The sequence below is a fragment of the Colossoma macropomum genome, unplaced genomic scaffold (assembly GCF_904425465.1).
Source record: "Colossoma macropomum unplaced genomic scaffold, Colossoma_macropomum, whole genome shotgun sequence".
In the NCBI taxonomy this organism is placed as follows: domain Eukaryota; kingdom Metazoa; phylum Chordata; class Actinopteri; order Characiformes; family Serrasalmidae; genus Colossoma; species Colossoma macropomum.
In genome coordinates, this window is record NW_023494789.1 from 7,700,908 (window position 1) to 7,724,311 (window position 23,404).

General features: G+C 38.5%; 1 protein-coding gene across 2 annotated transcripts in view; it reads left to right on the forward strand.

Moving 5' to 3' along the window:
* Positions 1-386: 386 nt before the first annotated feature.
* Positions 387-23,404, forward strand: part of xirp2a (xin actin binding repeat containing 2a) — a 44,717-nt gene continuing 21,699 nt past the window's right edge. Inside the window, exons 1-2 of one of the 2 annotated variants that reach the window (XM_036569955.1) lie at positions 387-827; positions 15,058-15,160. In XM_036569955.1, coding sequence (XP_036425848.1) covers positions 663-827; positions 15,058-15,160 — 268 coding nt within the window. In that variant the 5' untranslated portion in view covers positions 387-662. Of the gene's footprint in view, positions 828-14,851; positions 14,957-15,057; positions 15,161-23,404 lie in introns of those variants that run through there. The other variant, XM_036569956.1, reaches the window with a different exon arrangement.

A 23,404-nucleotide genomic window follows, 5' to 3' on the forward strand; every position in this document is an offset into this window, starting at 1 on the left:
TCCTTTTCTTTTCGCTAACTTTCTCTCTCTTTTTAGTTTGCCTCTCCTTCTTTTCCACTTCTTTTTTCTAACTTTTTCTCACTTTTCTCTTTCTTTTTTCTTACTTTCTCTCCCTCATTTTCTTTTTTGAACTATTTTTCCCTCCTCATTTTTTCTTTCTTTCACATATTTTTCTTTCTCTCTTCTTCTTTTTATTATTCCTCTCTTAAGTTTTTTTTCACTGTCATCTTTTTTTCCCTCTCTCTCCTCATTCCTCTCTCTCTCCAGTTGTTTTCTTCCCTCTCTCCTCCTTTTTTTGCTCTCACTCTCTTTTCTTTTTTTTCTTACTTTCCTTATTTCTTTCGACTCCTTTTTTCGTTCTCCTCCCTCTTTTCTTTCTCTCTTCCTTTTTTCCTACTTTCTCTCTCTTGGTCTCTCCTCCTTCTGGGCTCTCTTCATCCATCTGGCTGGGTCTGCCTCCTCAGACACTTCAACTGTGCCACGCACTCCTTTCTCCACATCTCTCGCTCCTTTTTTCCTTGTCTTCCCTCTCCGTCCATCTCTCCGTTTCTCTCTCACTCCGTCTGTCTCTGTTTCACTGTCTGTCCTCACACGGCCAGTGGTCAGCTGGGCTCTGGTTGGGGGGAAGTGCGTGTGTGGGGGGGTGTTTGGTTTCTTCCACAATGGAAACTCAATCAGGAAACAGAACAGAGGAGTTGAAAGGAGCAGGACACACGCGGGCCGCTGACGCCAAAGAGGACCTGCAGGAGAACAGGCACATCGAAAGGTTCGACATACCACTGACTAGCCTCAAGAACATGTTTGAGAAACCTCCCGCACACAGCACGGTGAGTTAGTGTGTGTTTGTGTGTGTATGTGTGTGTGGGAGACTGCTGAGTCAGACAAATTTAACCCCCTTAACCTGCATGTGTATCAGTTCCTTCAATACCTCACTAATTACACATTATATAATAACTTATATAATAGGTTATATATTAGTTTCATAGTAGGTACTGAATTATTTATAGTATTTACTGAATGACAAGTCCTAAAGAGCCCATACCCTACATTTTTATTATATTTAAATTTTCCCCCTGGTCCATTTATAATGCATGTGTGGGTTTCTGTACCAAAAACAGTCATAATTAAATTTTACATGACAATTTTCCAACCTCTCTATATCCCTTAAAATTAAAAAGACTGTTTGTGTTACTGTGTCTTTAAGAATAAGAGATGTAAATGATTGGCTGCCCTGTGTTGTGCCTCAGTCAAAAAGCAGTCTGGGCTGAAACAGTCCATAGAACTTCAGCATGAAAAAGTGGGTTTGACTGCTGCCGGCCAAACAGACAGAAATACTGTTTTTGTGACATCACAAAAACAGTGTATTCAAAATGGGCTGTTTTTGCAGCTTACTTTCTGTGTATAGACTGTATGGATTGGAAGTGGACAGTGCACTTCAAAATTTTAGCTCTAAAGCTAACTCTTTTATTTGAAAAATGTGATGATATGGGCACTTTAACACTCCAAAATATATATTTTGCCAATTATCTAAAATCTAGTTGATACATCTAATACACTGTTACATGTGAAAGTTTGGGCAACCCTGGTCAAATAACATGCTTTGTTGATCTTCTAAATGAAAAGAGGTTAACACTATCTGCCTGGAGCAGACTTAAATACATATTTCTACCTTTTTACACAATTACACATGATTTTTTACTATTTTTATACACAATTACCATTTTATTTGCTATGCAAAAATTTAAGTCTCAGAGCTCATTTGATGCATTAGGCTATAACCCAAGTCAGGGCTAGGCAGTTCCAGACCCTTTAAACCTCCCAGGGCGAGGTGCTTACATTCAACAGCCATGGCCACCTCTAAGCAGCTGGCTGAAGGTCAGAAAAACTAAAGATAATTTAATCTTACAAAGCAACAAAAGACTTCTAACCACTTTCTGCTTGAAGTTTTCAATTCCTGAGTTGTCTTTAAGGAACAGAAGTTACTGGGAATTGTTGAAGTCAAGGAATGATCTGAAAGACCAAGACAAATCTCAGATAAATCTGCTTTTAGACTGGTAAGTTATGCAAAGCAAAACCCCCACAACATTGCTAATGACCTACATGAGATTTAGTTGGCACGAGAATAGTGACGCACTAGTCCACTGTGCAGTGTTGTTGTTGTCATCAGAAGTAAACATGAATTGTGATCTCATCACAAAAGTCAACATCTGAAGTATGTAATACAACAAGAGGATAAACCAGAGGCCTTTTTAAATCCAGCGCTGTGGTCTGATGAAACAAAAATTGAATGTTATGTTTGGATACCTTGCCAGTTGTTAAGTGTGAGGGTGGATCTATTATGCTTTGGGGTTGTGTGGCAGCCTGGGGCACAGGAAATGTTTTGAGGATAGAGGAAAGAAAGAATTATACTAAATATGAATAAAAGAACAAAAACAGAAGTCAAAACATGCATCATCCCATCATCAGCCATACATACATACATACATACATACATCATCTAAACCGCTTATCCTTCTGGGTCGCAGTGGGGTGCTGGAGCCTATCCCAGCTGTCATTGGGTGGAAGGCAGGATACACCCTGGACAGGTCACCAGTCCATGACAGGGCAGACAGACAGACATACACATTCACACACTCACACCTAGGGGCAATTTTAGCATGTCCAATTGGCCTGACTGCATGTTTTTTGGACTGCGGGAGGAAACCGGAGTACCCGGAGGAAAACCACGCAGACACGGGGAGAACAGGCAAACTCCACACAGAAATGACCCTGGTCATTCGGCCGGGAATCGAACCCAGGCCATTCTTGCTGTGAGGTGACAGCGCTACCCACTGCGCCACCGTGCTGCCATCAGCCATACATGATCACTCAAAATTAATATTAAACTACTTCAAGAAACAATAGGTTTAAAGGCTTTGGAATGGCCTTCACTATCGCCAGACTATCTTGTATTAAAATCTGTGTCTCAAACACAGTGTGCATGCAAGACAACCTATAAATATATTTGAACTTGAAACATTATGCAGGGAACAGCGGAAAAATAACTCTTCAATCATAAAATAAAAGACTGTTAGCTACAAGAAAGATTTGGTGGCTCAGATTTCAGTGAAAGGGGGTCCTATTAAGTACTGACTGAAAGGGTGAAGAAATATGTCATATATAAGTTTGTTTCATGCAGACGTGGTGTCATTTGAGCAGTGGTGCCCAAACTTTTGCATACAGCTGTATCTCATCATGAGATAAACATATATTTAACAGACAATTACACAGAAGCCTCAACAACTAAACAGAATATCATAGTGTGCCCACTCTTAGCCTTTATTACAGCTTCTGTTCCTATCAGGAGACTTGATTTCAGTTATTCAAAGAAATCTGCAGGGATATTTATTCACACCTACAAAGTTCAGTCTTAGAAGTTGGTTATATTTTCTGCTTCTCACAAACCAAGTAATCCTAATTACATTCAGAGATCCAAATAAAGCTGCCATAATTAATTGCATTATTTCTTGAAATGAGTAAAATTGTCTGCCAGTGGAATAAATCTCTAGATAACATTACTTGAATAGAACTAGGTTGAATAATCTTACAATATTTTTACAACTATCTACTAATGAAAAATATTAGATATATTGACTAGATTTAAGATGATTTCACTTTCTACGATATCAAATTTTTCAGTGAACCCCTAAAATTCTAGATTCACTATTACTATGAGCTTATTATTGCATTATTTTATTAATAAACATTCAGTAACTGTTATAAATTATTTTGTATCTGCTATACAACTAATATATTAAGTTAATTGTTACACTCAAAGGTTCTTAAGTGAAACGATTTTTCAGATTGATGGAGAATGTGTTGTATATGGTTCTATATAGCACCAAAAAGGGTTCTTCTATTCTCACAATGTCAGGCTTGTAACAATAGCGGAACTCTTTTTCTAAAAGGTTCTATATAGAACCATGTATAACACATTCTCCATCAATCTGAAGAATCATTTCACCTTACAAAGAACGCTTTAAGCATGTAAACGGTTGTACATTGGTATAAAACCTTTACATGTGTTGGTTCTTTAAACTGTTGAAATGGTCTTCACACTCACACATCTCTTTTCAAACGGTTCTTTAGGGAGCCCAAAGTGGTTCTTCTGTGACATAAAGAAGTCTTTGTGGCGAAGCCTTTTTTAAAGAGGGGATTCATAACTGGATAATTAGCATAGAGTTCAGGGGGTTAATGAAGTTTGATCGTGCTTGGATCCCTATGCATCCAACTTTTTACAACGACAGCGCTAGACTCAGAGTTATGTTGATCTTTCATTCAAATTTATACATTTAGATTGCAGCAGGGTTGTGAGGCGAATAGTGGAGAAAGAAAGAGTGTATGTATGAGACAGAGAGAGAGAGAGAGAGAAAGAGAGAAGGAGAGTGAAAGAATGGAGCACAGGGCACCAACTGTTTTTCTTTTGTCATTGCACAACTTACACAGTCAGTAGCCAAACTCAATCTCTCATGATTTCCTCATCTGATTTTGACCCCTCTCCTCCCACACGGAGCACAGGAGGGATCACTTTGTTCTACTTGGAATCACTGATACAAATTTAGTGGGGGTGGTGGGGTTGGGGGACATGTTCTTTCCACTTTTTGGAAATTTTGCAATATATTTTGTATGTTGCAAGAAGGTTGTCAAAAAAAGTACATGGCTGATTTGCATTATTCTAGAGCTGTCAGTTACATTTCAGAACTCGGATTAAGGCTAAAATAGATTTAGTTGCTGTGTTTTGTTTGTTTAAAGCGTGAGATATCAATATGGTACGCATAATTTTGGTATACTTTGTTTAGTCATTTTTACATTTAAATTGCTGTATGTAAGCTATAGCCTCCTAATGCCTGTTCACCCACTTCTCAGACCAAATTTACATCCCTAAATACAAATTCATGTATTTATTAAAGGCTGTATTGAATTGTATTGAAATTCAAACTGTATCATCAGTACAGCTCTGGGTCCTTTCTAGTGGTCTTTCATTTGCCTTTTTTCATGGAAACCAAATTGAAAATTTGAAAAAAATTGAAAAAAAATTGAAAATTAGTTACACAGTTAATGCTTATATATCGCTGTTTTCAGAAGAAGACCTCATATCTCAAAAATGATACCTTTACAGGAGAAGGAAAAACCCACTGTACTTTTAATGTAAGTCAATGGAACCAGACCTTTTTCTAAGTCATTTTGGGACATTTCTTTTTGTGGGGTTGGGGGGGGGGACTCCCAGCCTCGAATGACTGTGGCATCACCGGGGACAAACTCTCAATTTCCTAAGAGCCAACAGTTAGATGGTTGTGCCACTCAAGAACAAGAGCATTATTTTGCACAAGGATATGCTGCTCTACAGTCTTTTGCCCTGAAATACATTTGTATTTCTCTGAGCCAAACCAGCCTGTGTAGTAAATAATAAGCGATCTGTAAAATCAAACCATTTTAACATATAAAATATTGGCTATTGAACTAAATCTTTATTTCAAAATTGAAATTGAAAAAATCATATCGATCCTGCGAGTATGTGTGTTGTTACGTCCTTATTATTTATCTATTTGTTTGTTTTCTTGTTTAAAACATTTTAGTTTAGGGATGCACAAAGTGTTTAGCCACCTAACATTTACAATCAGAAAAACAAAAAAATTAAACAGACCTGTGATGAAGTGTCAAAAACCGCTTAACAAATAATCTGAACAGCAATGAAAATGAGAAATAGTGAATAAAAACACACTCTTCACTCTTTTGATGAATACAACAGCATTCAAACAGTTTGAGCATCATCAGATCAACAGTGAAACGCAAACACGGTCTGCTGCAGCTGAATGTTTGATTTCAGTGTACTATTCTGGATGTGTGCACGCTTGGTTATCACTTGTGATTGGTTAGCAGATGTATAGAGCTGATGAGTTCATGCTGTATGGAGTGCCATGGCTCGAGGCTGTGGTGGAGTTCTTTATGTTGGATGGAGACTCTTGGAGTGCACTCTGGTGCAGTCCACTCTGAGAAGTGTGAGTCACTTTTTGGCAAGCCTGTAGGTGTGTGTTATGATTAGAGGGAGGGAGTAAGCAAAAGAGAGAGAGAGATATTAAATATTTCCATTCTGAAAGGAACATTTAATCCTCATTTTCCCACATCTTCATAACCTTCAGCGTATGCTCTGAAGAAGAGGAGAGAGAAACAGACACTGAGAGAAGTTCAGCAGCAGCAACGTCATCAGCATAACTATCAGAAAAATAAACTGACCACCCCAGAGTCCAGACCTCAACATCACTGAATGTGTTTGAGATCCTTAGATTGTGAGAGGCAAAAAATGCAACCAACTGCTAAGACTGAACTTTGGAGGTGTGGACAAATATCCCTACAGATTTCTTTGAAAAAGTGAAAGCGAGTCTCCTGAAAAGAGGGGAAGGTAAAGAGTGGACGCATTAAATACTGAAAAATGTGAAATTATATTTAGCTGTTGAGGCTTCTTTGTAATTTTCTGTTAAATGTATGTTTTCTGACACAGAAAAATGAATACGTTGGCTTCTTTGACAGGAAATGAAATAAATGAAGGGTAGCCTCTGACTTTTGCACAGTAGTGCATACTAACTCACCAAAAAGTGAGTAATACTTCCTTGAAGTGTCACCATGAGAGCCAACTAACACACAGTGGCAACAAAGACTGAAACTGATAATAAACTTGTAAGAGCAGTGAAACTGCCTGGTTCACACACACACACACACACACACACACAGCCCACATGCAAATTACAGGGTTATTTATAAGGAGCCCAGTGTTGTGGAGAGAGTCCAGAAATAAAGTTTAAATAACACAGTGTTAGTTTGCCTGTGTGCACGTCTGCGTGAGGCCGCATGCATGTGTGTGTGCACCCTGAGGTTTTCGAAGCTTACGAGAGAGAGAATGAGAGTAACTTTGAAGAGGAAAATTCCACCAATTTTTCTAAATTTTTGCAGAATTCAACCACAAAAATGAAAATGAAGTCATTCAGAGTGGTTTGGTGTGAAATGCTCAATTCTAGATAAACTTAGCTGAGTTGTTCACAGTGGTGATGACAGGAACCAGACGTCCGAAGTGATTATATGATTTCACAATCTCTGGCTTGTTACATACTAAGGCTTATTATTTAGTAACCACAAGCACATCAATGCAAACTAAGCTATTCTTCGGTTACAAAAGTGTGTTATAAAACTTTGGGCCCACCGGTGGGCCTTGGCATTAAATAAATTCATGGTGTAGAGGTGCTTGTAGGGCAGGGGTCACCAATCTTGTCCACAAAGGTCCAGTCTGGCTGCAGGTGTTCATTCCAACTGATTAGCCAATTGAAATCAGGATAACATCTGCTTAGTTGGAATGAAGACCTGCAGCAGCACCGGCCCACTGTGGATAAGACTGGTGACCCCAATGTAGGGCATTGTAAGGCAAAATAGACCCCAAAGAAAATGTATTTTTCAGATTTAGCACTTTATTATCATTATTCACATTATATATAGGAACTCAGAAGACACATGTAGGCTCACTGATTTTTTTGATAGTAAACAATGGTTGGACCATGGATTAAAAACTAAAGGATACACACACACATTATGCAACAGTGAGAATAAATGGATGTAGTTGCATTTTAACCGCAACACTTTCTGTTCCTGGAGCTTCAGTATGCCCAGTATGGTTTGCAGATATGATCCCCCACACCATGTCACCTGGTCAGAGACACTCTAAAAGCTAATACTATGTTTCTGAACGTTGCATGTGTTTTGGATGATGGTATGCTGGTCAACCAGAATGACTATGCAGCTAAACCAGCACCAAACTACCACTGGACCAACATAAACCAGCTGAGACCAGTATTAAAGCCATTTGTCAAAGTAGCTGCCACCCGTTCCTCGTACACAACCCACCATGCTTCTGACTACTTAGCGTGTAAAGCTAATTAGAAATTTAGCTGGAGTGGAGTATCCCAGTACCAATGTGTCTTAATATTGCATTGAAAAGAATCCCTTGAAGTTGAGTTCACTGAAGGATTATTAGCATTCTGGGCATATTTTCCAGTGGCATACTCAGTTTTACAGCCATTAAAAGTGACAAAAGTGTGCTAGCAAGCTAAAGAGTGCTAATCTAACTGGCCTTATTTTCCTCCGTTCTGGTTGAAATCACCCGCATATTTCATTCTCTGTGTTTAGAAGGTGACTTGGAAAGGCTGCAAAAATTGCCTACTGCATTTTTTTAAACTAAAAATCCTACATTCTTTATTTTAGCATATTTGTAAGCCAGTCTGTGCAGTAAAATCTAAACCTGCTACTGAAATCTGAACTCAGTCCTCTGGATACTGTCTTGGCTGAGAGCCCTAGTGCACCAGACTGACCTGAATCCTGGGTTTCCTGTTTGCGGGTGTGAGCTGTAGGCCTTATTGATCTGTGGAGTGTTTCTGTGAAATGTGGACTGAGGAGACTGTTAAGGTGTCATTGGACTAAATTAGAGGATGAAGGAAGGCAGATTTTGTAGAGATCCAACTATCTCAGCACTCTGAAACATGACCTCTCTATTCCCCAGCTCAGTTTAATAATTCACAAACTTTCTGCGCTCTCTCTCTCTCGCTCTCTCGCTCTTTCTTTGTCTCTTTCTGTATCTCTCTCTCTCTCTCTTTCTCTCCCTCTTTCATCTTTTATGATGCAGTCAGGGGAACTGACAGGAGGAATGGCAGGAAGCTACAGTAGACTTTCTCTCGTCTACTCATTATAACCCCCTCTGTCAATCTTCGTGGCCTACAGAACAAGAAGAAATCCCACACGATAGATATAAAATCGCTAAACTTACCTTAACACTTTAGAGACTGAGAAAGCAATTTCCTTGTTTGGGTCAACATTAATGTTAAAGGCCTTTATGTAGGTTCATACTGTACTGCCTCACTCTCATAACTACACAACTGATGTATTAGTTTTATAGTAGTAACTGAATTACTCATATTAGGCAGTCATGTCATAATAATACTTCTTAAGCTTAGTAACTGAATAATACACCCAGGGCTCTAGCAGTTAAGCTGATCAGTTTAAGAAAGCTATAATTCTGTAATTTAGTGGTAACTAACAGTGGCACTTGCATAAGATAACCACCAGATGGCAGTGCAACAATTTGTTCGTTCTCCCCATTTTCCTATAAACAGGGCAACCTACAATTATGGGCCTCAGTGATTAGAATAATCTAAGTATTCGGAGGGTATTTGAGGCTGTTCCCTCTGTGTCTCAGAGTGCTTAGTCATCACATATCCCATCACGGTTTTGCATATTACAGTGGGCAGTAGAGAGAGGTTTATTTGAATAGTTTTATATGGCGATGCTATAATAAACAAATTATGTTGCTGTGAGGAACAGAAACATCATCACCAGGTAAACACGTGCAGACTAAACAATGTATTTCCTGGAACATATTTTATGGTTTCTAGCATTTTCACAAGGCCCCAGTGTGAATGTCCAGAATAATGGCGTCATAGGTCAATAGGCCTACTGTCTGACCATCTGTTGGTCGTCACACAGAGAAGAGACGATGATGCGTGTGTTTTTTAAATAAATGAAAGTAGTTCCTCTATTACAGTTAACTGTCCAGCGCAGTACTGATACCACAGTCATATGGAAAAGTTTGGGGCACCACTGGTCAGATTCAGCAATGTTTTGTTGTTTGTTTGGGTGAAAATAAGTTTATTTTTTATGCTTCATTTTTTGTTAAATAGGATGTGTATTTATTTTCACTTACAAATTCAAGAAAACATGGAACATTTGGGCGTTCAAACTTTTGCTTACAAGTGTACATTGTATATCATTAAAGGAGAATTCCACCAAAGTTTCAAAAGTTGTGCATAATTAGAGCATTAAGATGTAAACAAAGCCTCTAAAAGGCACCTTAGGACCAGTTATTATATAAAGCTGTTCAGAATATCTTGCCTGATACCTGAAACATTGTTTCATGATAGTTTTGAGAACATTTTTGCTTAAAACATATTTTTAATTTTTTTAAACAGGGTGTTGAAACGCAAATATTCCGCAAAGAAAATTCACTTTTTCCAATTTATTACTGTTTTACTATCCTCAACATTATGTATAAAACCTCTGAAGGCACATTTAGGTTTACGGTCATTTTGGATAGTTAATAAAAATGACTATATTGACGCCTGGTTTCAATCATCACCCCTGTAAAGAAATCAGAGTCCGTACGTTTCCCTACAATGCGTTAAATTACACCAAACCACTCTGAATGACTTTGTTTACATCTCAAGCATTGAATTATCCACAAAATCTGAAAAATCGGTGAAATTCCCCTTTAAGCTGGATGTTAAAGCTATGCTAACAGTAGCAGACCAGCACTCAGTTGCCTATTTAAAATACCCACATCCCTGTGAGGCTAAATATAGGTTAAGTGACACACACGGTAGCCTCATGTCTAAAAGTGAAGAACACATAGGCGCGCTGTCATCTAGGCCTCTTTATATACTCATGCTAATGCTATGAGTGAAGCTCAGGTTAAATGCAGCTCATGGTGACTTGCTGTACCATTACGGCTTTGTTAAAAAGGGACGGTGCGTCTAGTCCTCACTACAATAACTTATGAGTCTATGACAGATATGAGATGTTCTGCATGAGCAGTGCAACATGTGAGGTCACCCTCACAACTTCATTCTACTGTCTAATTTTTCAGTATTAGGAATAGAATAGAATAGAATAGAATAGAATAGAATAGAACAGTCCACGCCCAATACAGAAGTCAACCAAGCTGTTTAACTGTGTGTGTACAGATAATCTAATTTACAGTGTGTGTAGAGAACTGAGTGAATTACAGTCATATATCTTTATATCTACCATATAAAAACCTCCTGATGTTTCTACACCATTAGAAAACGCCAGCTGCTCTTCACATTGTGTAAACATTTTTTTTGATAAATGGACAAACAGAAATGGTCCAATATTCCACTTGTTAAAATCTTGTAAAGTCACCATTTCTGAGACAAAATGTTTTGTATGATAGCAATGATAAAAATATAGATATACACACATATAAATTGTCGATTAATGTTTTAATCAGTTTTGAAATGAGCTGTAGAAGATTCTAAAATGACTGAGAAAGCAGTGAGAATTAGGTTTTAATCAAATTAATATCCAGAATTCATTACCTTATAGAAAGTGGCAAATAATTTGATAAAAGAATTAATGCACAGTGCAGTATTTAACATTTAATATCTTCTTATGAACAGAATTCTTAATTCTGAAATATTTTTCTGGTAAAATATACTGTAGTGTACTGTAGGGTAGGGGTAGGGTATCTAATATACATATACATATACATACATACATATTCACACATACATATATGTATATGGAAAAATGTGTGTGTGTATAATTCTTTATGTCTGTGTGTGTTTGTGCATGTCTATGCGCTGCTTTCATGCCGCCGTGCTGCCTTGTTTGTCTAACTCTAGCTTGGTGACTAATGTTTAAAAATGTCCACTTATCAGAGACTGCAGAGTAATGAGAGCCTCTCACTGAAGCTTACACAAACAGGAAACCCCCCTCACACACACACACATGCACACACTTCAGCACACAGTGGTTATGCTTTGTGCCCACAAGCACACACAACCAATGTTTTCAGTGTTTCACTCTGTATTTAACCCTGGACAGAAGTCTGCCTCGCATGAATAACTTTAAAATAAACCAACCCTGTGCTGAGGTCAGTCTTAAAGAGCTTTCTAGAAAGCACTGCAGAGCATTCACTGAATCACGGCCTGAAACTTTAAATATATTGAGCATATGATTATGATGAAACAGAGGCTCATGTTTGGCCAGTGTTATTTTGATTGAAACATTTGCTGGAGCTGTGACTTCCTGCAGCAGAGGTTTGTGTGGCTGTGGCGTTGCTGTAGCTGTGCCATTGCATTGAACCGAAGTCATTTCCCTCCTGCCTGAATGACCGGGCTTTTCTTTCTGTATGTGAATGATCACACCTGTTTCCCACTGCGCTTGTGAACTTTGACCTCAGAGCTCAGTATAGGCCAGACCACTGGGCTCTGTGTTTGTGTAAGTATGATCAAAACACAGTAACATGACTCTCCAAAACACACCGTGGACTCTTGTGTGTGTGTGAGTGTGTCTGTGTGCAATACTGGGCAAAAGTCAGAGACAACCTTTAATTTATTGAATTTCTAGTCAAAATGGCCATTGGGTTTTTTTCTGTGTCAGGAAAAAAACATATTTAACAGAAAAAACACAGAAGCCTCAGCAGCTAAATATAATATAATCTTTCAGTATTTAGTCTCTCCACTCTGCCTTTGTTACAGCTCACATTTTTTTCAAGAGACTTGCTTTCAGTTTTTCAAAGAAATCTGCACATTTTCAAAGTTCAGTCTTAAAAGTTGGTTGCATTTTCTGCTGTACATGATTCAAATAATCCCAAACACATTCAGAAATGTTGAAGTCTGGACTCTGGTGTGGTCAGTCCATTGTTCTGAGAACACCAGCAGCTTGTTTGTTTCATTTGCAAATGTTCTTCTTTTTTGTCTATTTCCTTTTCTCAGTAGCAAGCTTTATTGGTCACACACACAGACTTACACAGTATGTACATGTCTGTTGCTGTAGCATTGAGTCGTCTTCTCACAGTGGAAGGATGGACAGAAACACCTGTGGATGTTTTCAGATCTGAAGCAGCTTTATTTTCTCCTCTCTCTCAAAGATAAAATCTTTAAGTGCTGTTTATCTGATAGTGTTGGTGGTCTACCACATCTTGCATGGTTGTTTTCTCTCTTGAAATCCAGTTTCTTTCACTCGTTTCCTTTGACTTTTCCCTTCCTTATGCGAGTGGATTGTCTTATATCTAATCTCCTCAGAAATACCTCCTGAAAAATGAATCACGTGTATTTGATGGTCGTTTTGACTGGGAAATAAAGTATTGAGAGGAGGTCTCTGACTTCAGCACAGTACTGTATGTGTACAAGTGCATGTATGTGTGTATGTGTTAGAGAGCTCTGAACCTGCTGATTTCCCTGCTGTTTTGTATGGTCTTATCCAGCTGAGCGGTTGTCGTGGAAACGCTACGGGGAGTGTATTTGATTTGCAAATATTTTTGGAAAACAAAGTCATGAGATGAGATGGAGAGAGAGAAGAGATAGAGGAGGCTGATCATTTACAGTTAATATATGCAGCTTTTAATACTTTAATGTCATGTTCTGTCAGAGTGTTGTATTAAATGAAGAAATAATTCATGTACGTGACTCATGTGGGGATTTAATCATTTACTATGTTCTAGGGCTGTCGTTATGCATTGCATTAGTGATGGGTCTAATCTAGTTGTCTCGACAGTTAATCAAGAAATTGGCCTAATTTTTTAACGACCAAACAGTAAAAACAGACTTAAAGAGGCCTAAAATCTGCATCTAAAATGTTGTTTGCCATTTAATATTCTGTAGTATCCATGATTTTATAATCTTTTTGTGTTTTACGCATCTATATTCTCTCACTACAATACCCAGCATGCATTGTACCACTGAGAATCCCCCCATGGTAATAAAGAAATCTTGACTGCTGATGTAGAGGCTAATAAGTACAGATGTGATAGTGCCTTTAATCTGCATTAGCTATTAGGTCCTTTCACCTTCAAGATGCATCATCAGAAGGGGGGGTTTCTAGTCTTTAAACTGCAGACTGTAGAGTGTTTTGCAACATATTGTAGGCGGCGAGTAAACATGTTTATAATAAATGTAATGATGGTAACATTTTCCATTTTGGCCAGAGTGCCCCTTTAACTGAACAATAACAAACCACACAAGGCATTTCAAAGATTATTTTTTATTATTATATTCATTATCTGAGCCACTGAGTCCATCACAGGGCAGATACACAGACGAACATATTCACACCTAGGAGCAATTTAGCATGTCCAATTGGCCTGACTGTCTGTCTTTGGACTGTGGGAGGAAACACACGCAGACACAGGGAGAGCATGCGCTCCACGCAGAAAGCACGCTGGTCGCCCAGCCGGGCAATCGAACCCAGGCCCTTCTTGCAAATGTGAATAATTATTGTGCAGATTAACACCTTGAAATCCCCCGTACCTCCCAAGCAGGCATTAAATACTAAGGGACTTCAATGCAAACTAGCTGAGCTGTTCTTAGGTTATAAACGTGTGTAACAGGCCCACCAGTTAAGGGGTTAACAACTGATATTGCAAGATCATTAAAAAATCAATGTTTTAATCAATGCTCATTTTAATTGAGTTATCAAGTTTAATAGTGTAATTAAGATGGCCAGTTTATGAAATACCACTTTGTATTCAGGCGGTCCCATGTTGACTGGCTACTCCAGCACTGGCTACCTGCTAACTCACCATAGAGGCACTGATGCTCACTTCAAGCACAACAAAATGTTTGGTTCCACAATTCTTTTTTTTAGAAATGTTCTTTTCTGGTTTTGTAATGGGTTTTTCTCACATTGATTTACAAATATGCTACAGTATATTGTAAAGTCTATGTGGCTGATCAAGTTGGAATTGAGTAATTTAGTGTTTATGGATTTACGCATTCTGTATCTGCACTGATACTGAAGCAAGCAGCTGTTTTCCATTTACTTTTAGTGACTGCACTTCATTCAAGGACATCAGTGTTTACTCAGCGAGGTTAATCTAGAGAAACATTCCGCTCATCCTTAACTTATTAAATCAAACTGTTGATCTTTTCTCAACCCTCCACACTGCAGACTCACTGTTCAGTTATCACTCTTATCAAACCTGTTTCTTTACCTGCTATAAATCATTCAGTTACTGCTATGAAACTAACATTAAGAGAAGGAGGAAGGTGTCGGCCCACCTTTAGGGTGTCCAGAGACACTCTGTAGACACTCACACGTGTTTTACAGCAGACCTTTATTAAGGCCACTTCTGCACACATTGGTAACATTTTGTGGTGCATGCAAACTAACATGAGCAGCAAATTATTATTTGTGTAACCACTCCTCCCCTCCTCCCCTCCTCCCTCCCCTCTCTCTCTGTAGGAAGTGAAGGGTTCACCCTCCTCTGCTAGGAGAGTTATGGATCAAAAGAGCAAAGAAGCTTCTAGAAAAGAGGTGTCCAATCAGAGTGAAGATATGAGCATCTGTAAGTACCACTGGATCTCCTCGTATTAATGCTCGCTCTGATGATTTAATGGTGACTGTTATAAAAGAGTGTTTAACCTGCGTAACGTAAGTGAACTGACTTCTGCCCTTTGGTTTTTGTGGTGTGTGTGTGGGTGTGTGTGTGTGTGGGTGTGTGTGTGTGTGTGTGTGTGTATGTGTGTGTGTGTGTGTATGTGTGTGTGTGCACTTGTGTCAGTTTTGGTACATTTGTAGGACAGAAATAGGAAAACCTCCCTGAAATGTCTTTTTGCTGTTTACAGCATCTACTTTTTTTATTTCTTGAAAGCATTTTTGGTTAGGGTTAGATTTAGGGCTTAGAAAAAATCTAGGTACTTACATGTATGTAACAAATATGGAACATGCTATGATTACTGATAAAGTACTGTGCAGAAGTCAGAGACTAGGCTTCATTGATTTAATTTCCAGTCAAAATGATGTAATTCATTTTTTAGGAGGTATTTCTGAGATACCCTTGCATAATGATGGAGGTTTACTACACTGAAAAATGAAGAACTTGTACTTACTGTATGTTTTGACTGGGAAATGAATGACAAAAAGGGAACTTTGACTTTTCAAAGAGTTCACCCAATTAAAACTTCATAGCTGAGTCAAAAGTTCCCTGAATTTTTTTACCTTTCTTTTTACACTCAGCTTCCCAACTGGCCAGGACTCTCTCCATCACACAATCCTACTAGACATTTTTCCTCTTGATTACACACATACTGATGGCTATGGTTGGGGCTCAAACTCACAGCCTCCTGTTGGGGTGACAGCTTAGTCCACTGCACCACTCAGGAACACACAAAGCAACTCAGATTTTCTACAAATGTTTAATACACCGGAGAAAATATTTGTTGTTTTAACTTTAAAGCATGACATCGTCTCATGTGGTGCAACCGTCTAATAATTCATCCCAACATCGGGAGGTTGTGAGTTTGAATCCCAGCATCACTGTAGCTGTCCATATACAGAAGCCCAAGAGAAAAATATGCCAGATGGGACTGTATGATAGAAGGAGTGCCAGCTAGTGGGGAAACTGAATAAAAAACACAAATTCAGATTTGTTTATCTAACTGAGATGCAGAACTAAAAACAGTAGCTGGGAGAATTTTTGACTCAACTAAGAAGTTTGAGTTGTGTGAACTCTGCTGTCCTCAAGTTGAGTCAACTAAAGAAAAGCCATGTAATCAGTTACTATATCATTTTAGGTTAAGCTGATCCCTCATTTTTACAGTGTAGGCACTCACATATAAATAAATCATATAAGACGTATTATTATTACATATAGGCGCTTCCATATGTATAAAACATATCTGACATATATGTAAGACCCTACTTGACACTGTGTGTGTGGGTGTGTGTGTGTGTGTGTGTGTGTGTGTGTGTGGGTATGTGTGAGTGTTTTCAAGGTGACATGATTAAAGACTCTTCTCTATTGCCCTGTGACTCTCTGACAAGTGTGATGGCTTTATCCGTGTTTGTATGTGTGTGTGTGTGTGTGTGTGTGTGTGTGTTTGTGTACATCTACAGTAGTTATCGTTTCTTCACTGTGTTGCTTCCTCTTATTATTTGTTGTCTATTCTAGTGTTCATGTCTCTGTGTTGCTGTAACTCTATCCCGCATGTACAGCCTTTTATATATTTCATGAATGCTTTTAGTGTGTTTGTGGGGGTGGAAGTGTGTGTTTTCACACATGTGAGCGTGTGCTGTAGCTGTACACGTGTAGGAACAAATGTGGTTCCAGTAGCATGTTAGCACGTCAACAGCTTCGGCTGATTTAGAGAGCTGGATTGTCAGGTGAAGAGTTGTGTGTTGAGTGGATTGTGCGAAACGTGCACCGGCGCCACTTAGGGTTATACATTGGGGGGGGCTTGTGTAGTGGGGCTTATGTCCAAATCTAGTGAAATATATTTAATGTTGAATTTTGGGGAAGGTCATGGGCATATGAAAAGGAGTTATGGGTGAATACGTTAAAATTATTTATTGTTATCATTATTATACACTTTTATAATTCTATTGTGTTTATTGAAGTAGCCCTAAATTCATAATTAAAAACACAAAAAAAAATTATATTAAAAAATAAATTGCTCAATAATTTTAAGGCATCATTGCCCAGAGAACTACAAAAAATTGAAGTGTCCCTAAACCTTAACACACCAAGAGATATAAATTTGTATGATTATACAAATTGTAAACGCCTCCTGATTCCCCGTTTCTAAATCCTGTCCCTTCCCCACCCTGCATGTTGCCTCAGGTGATGCAGAGCAAAACCAAAGCTCCCACTGTAACTTTTAGAAAGATTTTTTCTTTCTGTCACTCCAGCACCAGCCACTCAACTTAACTTGCTCAAATGTGAGTCTTCATCCCCTAAACTTGCCTCAGTGCAGCATCAGTAAGCCAGAATTGCTGGTGATTTAGCCTTCTCGCTAAGCTAACGTTAGGTTCTTGTGCGATATGAATTCAAACTGAACCTACGTTGTTGTGTGTGAACCTATTTGGCCTTGCATCAGTGAAGTTTCAGTGAGCTGGAATGAACCTGTTCTGCTGTGTGCTGCAGCGTTAGCATGCTAAGCTGCGGCAGTTGCATGCTATCTGGTACCAGAATAGCCCTCCACCACATTTGGCAGTTTTTAGGTAGATGTGGGATATAAATTTGACACTGTCATAATTGTAAATACCAATAGTGTTTATTTATTTTAGCCAACTACTTACTGCACACTCAATACGTTTAAAAGAAGTAAGATATTGAGTGCAAACATGTGCTAACAGTTACATAGACCTCTGAGACACTGAGCCTCATTCACCAACTATTCCTAAGACAAGATTTCTTCTTCAAACCCACTAACGCAGTAAGATTCTGACGTTCACCAGTGTTTTCTCATTTGGGATTTGTTCTTAGGTATAAGAACAGAATCTACACTTACAAAGGTGTGAACAGTCCTGTGCTTGAAGAGCATGCCATGAATCTGACGTAGACTTTTTTAAGCCCTTTTTTTAACAAAAAATTAAGGAAGAGGTGAATGAGGCCCAAAGGGTCTAAGCTAGTTTTCTTTAAAAGAGAAATTAATTCTGTTTTTTTTAAATATCACTGCTATTTTGCCTTGTCGTCAACAATAATGTTCCAAACTTGATATGTTTGTACATTTCTCCTACCGAACATTGCCAGATACTCTGAATTAAGAAGTCACTAAGGAGCTGAACTACGGCTATCGCTACATGCATTGCGTGCAATTTAACATATGTAACAGTGTTGAAGTTTAATAGTAGACTTATCTTCACGCACTATGCAGGAGTGTTATCTTGCTTGTTGCATGTATTTAGCATTAATTGTATTTTGACTGTCAAACAATTTCATATTTCACAGGATCCATTGACACTGGGGGGGTGGGGGGGTGAATATACAGAGAATGAATCAGGTTTGGATCATTGTTTACCACAGGGTGCGATGGTGGTGCTTTCAAAAACATTATTCATTTTTCTCTTACAGAAATCTGCTTAGACCCTGAGTTCCTAATATAGGATGCCAACTACAGAGTGATGCACAGCTCATATTCAGCTGTAGCTAATAGTTTGCTTTTGCCGGTCTGTGTGCTGTGCAACATTTCCCTAATAAGAAATATTGTTTTTAGTTCAGCTGCTGCTTTTTCTTTCTCAAACTTGCGTCAGCTAAAACCTCTTGCTGTATCTGTTTTTTGTGTGCCATTAAAGACCAGCATGCCAGGCTACGGCCTAATGGAGGAAAGAACCAGTGAGACGATACGTGCCTGTAGAAAACAGCACAGTTTTTCTGGTTACCCTGCATGCTCAAAATCTCTGTTGTTTTCCAGCTGTTAAATGCAATTTCATGGCAAAATCACTGTTGTTTTCAGACAATTCTATGCCATTTCACTACCATGGCTTTTTTTGAAGCTTTGCACCAAAGTTGGGTGGGTATTGCCCCTCCAAATTTAGTTTCTGGACAATGACCCAGCACTCCTCCTGGTTGGCGCCTATGGGTACATAAATCTGTGTGTGTGTGAGGGTCAGTTACTTATCCCTCTAATCTGTCTATCAACACTAATTTTAAATAGACAATCTTGTTTATCGTGTTTCTTCTCTCTTTCATTGGACCTACACACTTCTGCCTCACAAACCCACTTGCTGGTTTAGGCACACACACACACACACACACACACACACACACACCCCATACACACTACAATAACAACACCTCCCCCCTACCCTGTAACACATACAGAGCATATTTTTGACTGGATATTTATGACTAAAGCGTTTGTTACTGCATTCCCTTCAGTCAAAAGATACTTCTGCTTGGAGACACATCACGTCATGTTTAAGAATGGATGTGCATGATGAGCAAATATGTTGTGAAAACTAGAGAACCTAAGTGTTCTGTGATTCTGTAGTGAGTTTTTTTTGTTTTTTTTCAACAAATTGTGTTCATTTTCAAGAATACTTAGAAAGTTATGATTATCACTACCAGAACTGGGATTTAGATACTGGTACCAAATGTACTTTTACAATGCTGGATACCAAAACAATATTATGGTAGAAAATAAACAACACTTGTTATTGTCTGTACAATGAGTATTTACTGAACTGAATGCAGAAAATATTCAAATTTTACAGCTGAATTAACATGACTGCTTAATTAACATCTTTTTTTTTAATTCTGCCTCTTTTTTCTCAGTACAAAACTATATAAACTATAATCTCTATATAATCACACTTTTGTTTAAAACATACAAAATGGGTTATACTTTATGTTGTTATTCTCGATAGGAGAATAAGACATACACTATATAGCCAAGGGTATGTGGACCCCTGACCACCATACCTATGTGAGTTTGCCGGACATCCTATTCCAAAGCCATTGGCACTAATATGGAGTTGCCCCCCCACCCCCTTTTTGCCTGCACCAGCCGTCACTCTGATGGGAAGGCTTTGCCCAAGATTTTGGAGTGTGTCTGTGGGAATTTGTGCCCATTCAATCGAAAGAGCATTTGTGACGTCAGGCACTGATGTTGGACAAGAAGGCCTGGCTCACAATCAACGTTCCAGTTCATCCCAAAGGTGTTCAGTAGGGTTAAGGTCAGGGCTCTGTGCAGGCCACTGGAGTTCCTCCACACCAAACTCATCAAACCATGTCTTTATTGACTTTGTTTTGTGCACTTGGGCTCAGTCATGCTGTAACAGAAACTTTACCCAAACAGTTGCCACAAAGTTGGAAGCATATGATTGTCTAAAATGCCTTTGTATGCTGTAACATTATTAGTGCCCTTCACTGGAACTAAGGGGCCCAAACCCTGAAAAACAGCCCCAGACCTTTATCCCTCCTCCACCAAACTTTGCTGTTGGCACTATGCATTCTGGCAGCTAGCATTCTCCTGGCATCCACCAAACCCAGATTTGTCCAGCAGACTGCCAGATACATTTCCACTGCTCCACAGTCTAGTAGCCGCATGCTTTACACCACTCCATCTGATACGTCATTGTGTGTAGTAATCTTATTACTTGTGTGCAGCTGCTCAGCTATTTCCAAAATCTCCTAATGCATAGTTCTTGTGCTGATGTTGCTTCCAGAGGCATTTCAGAGCTCTGTGGTGAGTGATGCAATAGAGGATGGGTGTTTTTTATACACCTTGTGCTTCATGGTGCACCCCTACTGTGAGTTTGCATGGTCTGCCGCTTTGTGGCTGAGCTGTTGTTGCTCCTGGGTGTTTCCATTTCACAATAACAGCTCTTACAGTTGACCGGGGCAGTTCTAGCAGGACAGAAATTTCACAAACTGACTTGTGGCAAAGGTGACATCCTATGACACTGCCAAATTTAAAATCACTTAGTTCTTCAGCATGACCTATTCTACTGCCAGTGTTTGTGTTTGGAGATTGCATGGTGCTTGGTTGCATACACCTGTTAGCAAGAAGTGTGGCTGAAGCACCTGAACTCAATAATTAGAAAGGGTATCCACATACTTTTGGCATAGGTCAGGGGTCGGCAACGTAAATGTTAAGAAGAGCCATTTTGTTCTTTTAACAAAAATCAAACCACCTTGGGAGGCACAACATTTTATATCCATTTTACCATCTTGGCTGTAAATATGTCTCAGTATGTGCTACTGTATTTTATTTCATTTACATTGCTCTGCATTAAACTTTTGCTCAGCTATAGCTGCTTTTCTCACATCTCTGACAGGAAACTTTTACTCAAAAGTAGAATAGTTTCTTCTAAAATGTCTCTCAGTGTTTGATTTTTACAAGGCTGAAGTCGCTTCTCATTCATCAGCTTTTTGTTCAAATTTTCCTCAGTATTCCTCAAATTTACTCAGTATTTTAAGCTATTATATCACTGCTGTCAGAAGAAAACTTCATATCTCCATTTTTGTTGTTTTTTCAGTTTTTGACATAATTTGAAAATACCCTTTTACATTTGTGTATAAATTTGAATGGACCAAAATAAACGGCCCAAAATGACTTGGAAAAATGCCTGGTTCCACTGACTTACATTAAAAGTAAAGTATGTTTTTTCCTTATCATTATCTTAATAACTTATAAGTTATCATTTTGGAGGTTTTCTTCCAACAACAGCGACGTTAAAAATTATACTACAATTATCTATTTAATTACGTTTTGTTAAGTTATCTTGAGATTTGATCTCCACGTTTGAAACATGATTACTTATGGTTATTGATTTTATCTCAAATCTAGGCAGCTTTCTCCATTTAGAATCCTCTACAGCTCAGTTCATCATTCTGGACACATCTAACATTTCTTCATTTTTCTTTACAGCTTCTAAGCTTCCTACTAATTTCCTTGAAAGCTGTAGAGTTACTGTACAAGCACATTTTTAATTTTATATACAAACACACACACACACACACACACACACACACACTCACATACACACACACACACAGACACACACAGACACATAGACATACATATTCTCTGCAACCAAATTGTTTTATATTATTGAAATGCTGACACTGATTTCAAACTTCTGAAGGGTAGAGTATATCACACTTAAAGATATTAAAATAATCATCACAGAGACCCGTTTACATTATTCATCTGTTGTTATGCAATCATATTAATGCAGTGACTATCTCAGGCCACTAGAGGGGCTGTTCTTAGACGCCTCCTGCCCTTTTATAGAAGTCTTATTAGTTCTGGCGGGAAAATTAGAGACAGCCTGGGTGTTTTCTGTATTCAAACTCTGAAAATGTTTAAGGATGTTAAGTAGAATGTTAAGCAAATTATATTTATTTAAAAATGGTCAGAAGAATTTGCTTTGGGTCAGCTGTTTTGGGTTAGACATTCACATTTTATTTACACTGACAAAAGTAATGCATTGTTTTCTCTTGATTCAAATATGTAGCTAATTTCTACATGCAAAAAAAATGTATTACATCAACGGACTCCTGTCTCTCAGTTCACTCACTCTTGGCAATAACGATGATGTAATATATTTTATTCATGTGAAAATTCAATGCATCACTTTTTTACTGTACACGTCTCATCCAGGTCAGATCCTTCTACCGTTCTCCTATTCACAGTATACTGCCTCATATCCAGGTGAGATCAGTGCCTTTATATCGTGGACTGACTCAGATCTGTCATCTAAAGCAGTGAACCACTGAGAATCTATGCTTCTTGTACATCCTGTGATGTTGATTCATCTCTTTAGTTGCTCATCTTATGACGGTAAAAGTTAAAAATAGATTTGAATTAATCCTCTCTCTGGTAGTTTGTCTTGACTGTACATGTCAACAACAGGTCCAGCATATTAAGCGTATTCTCTTCATCTGCTTAACTGTGTTTCAAAGGCTGCGTAAGCAGTTGTAGAGTATTATGTTGAAAGACATTTAATATTTCAACTCTTCTTATCACAGCTGAGTTTACTTTACTGTCTGTCTGGTCAACTCAGTTAAGGGCAACTCCACCAATTTTTCTACATTTCTGCATAAGTAAATGATGAAGATGTAAAGAGTCAGTTTGGTATGAAATGCATTATTCTAGTACAGAGTCACTTACACAGTGGTGGTAATAGGAACCAGATGTCTGAAGAGTTTATCCCTCATAGAAAGTTATGACATGAAATGGTTACAAATATACAGGCTGATGTCTGAAACATTGTTTTACGAGGTATTACGAGGTAAAAAAACAGGTACTTTTTGGGTGTTATACACTCTCAGAAATAAAAGTGCAAAACTGTCACTGGGGCA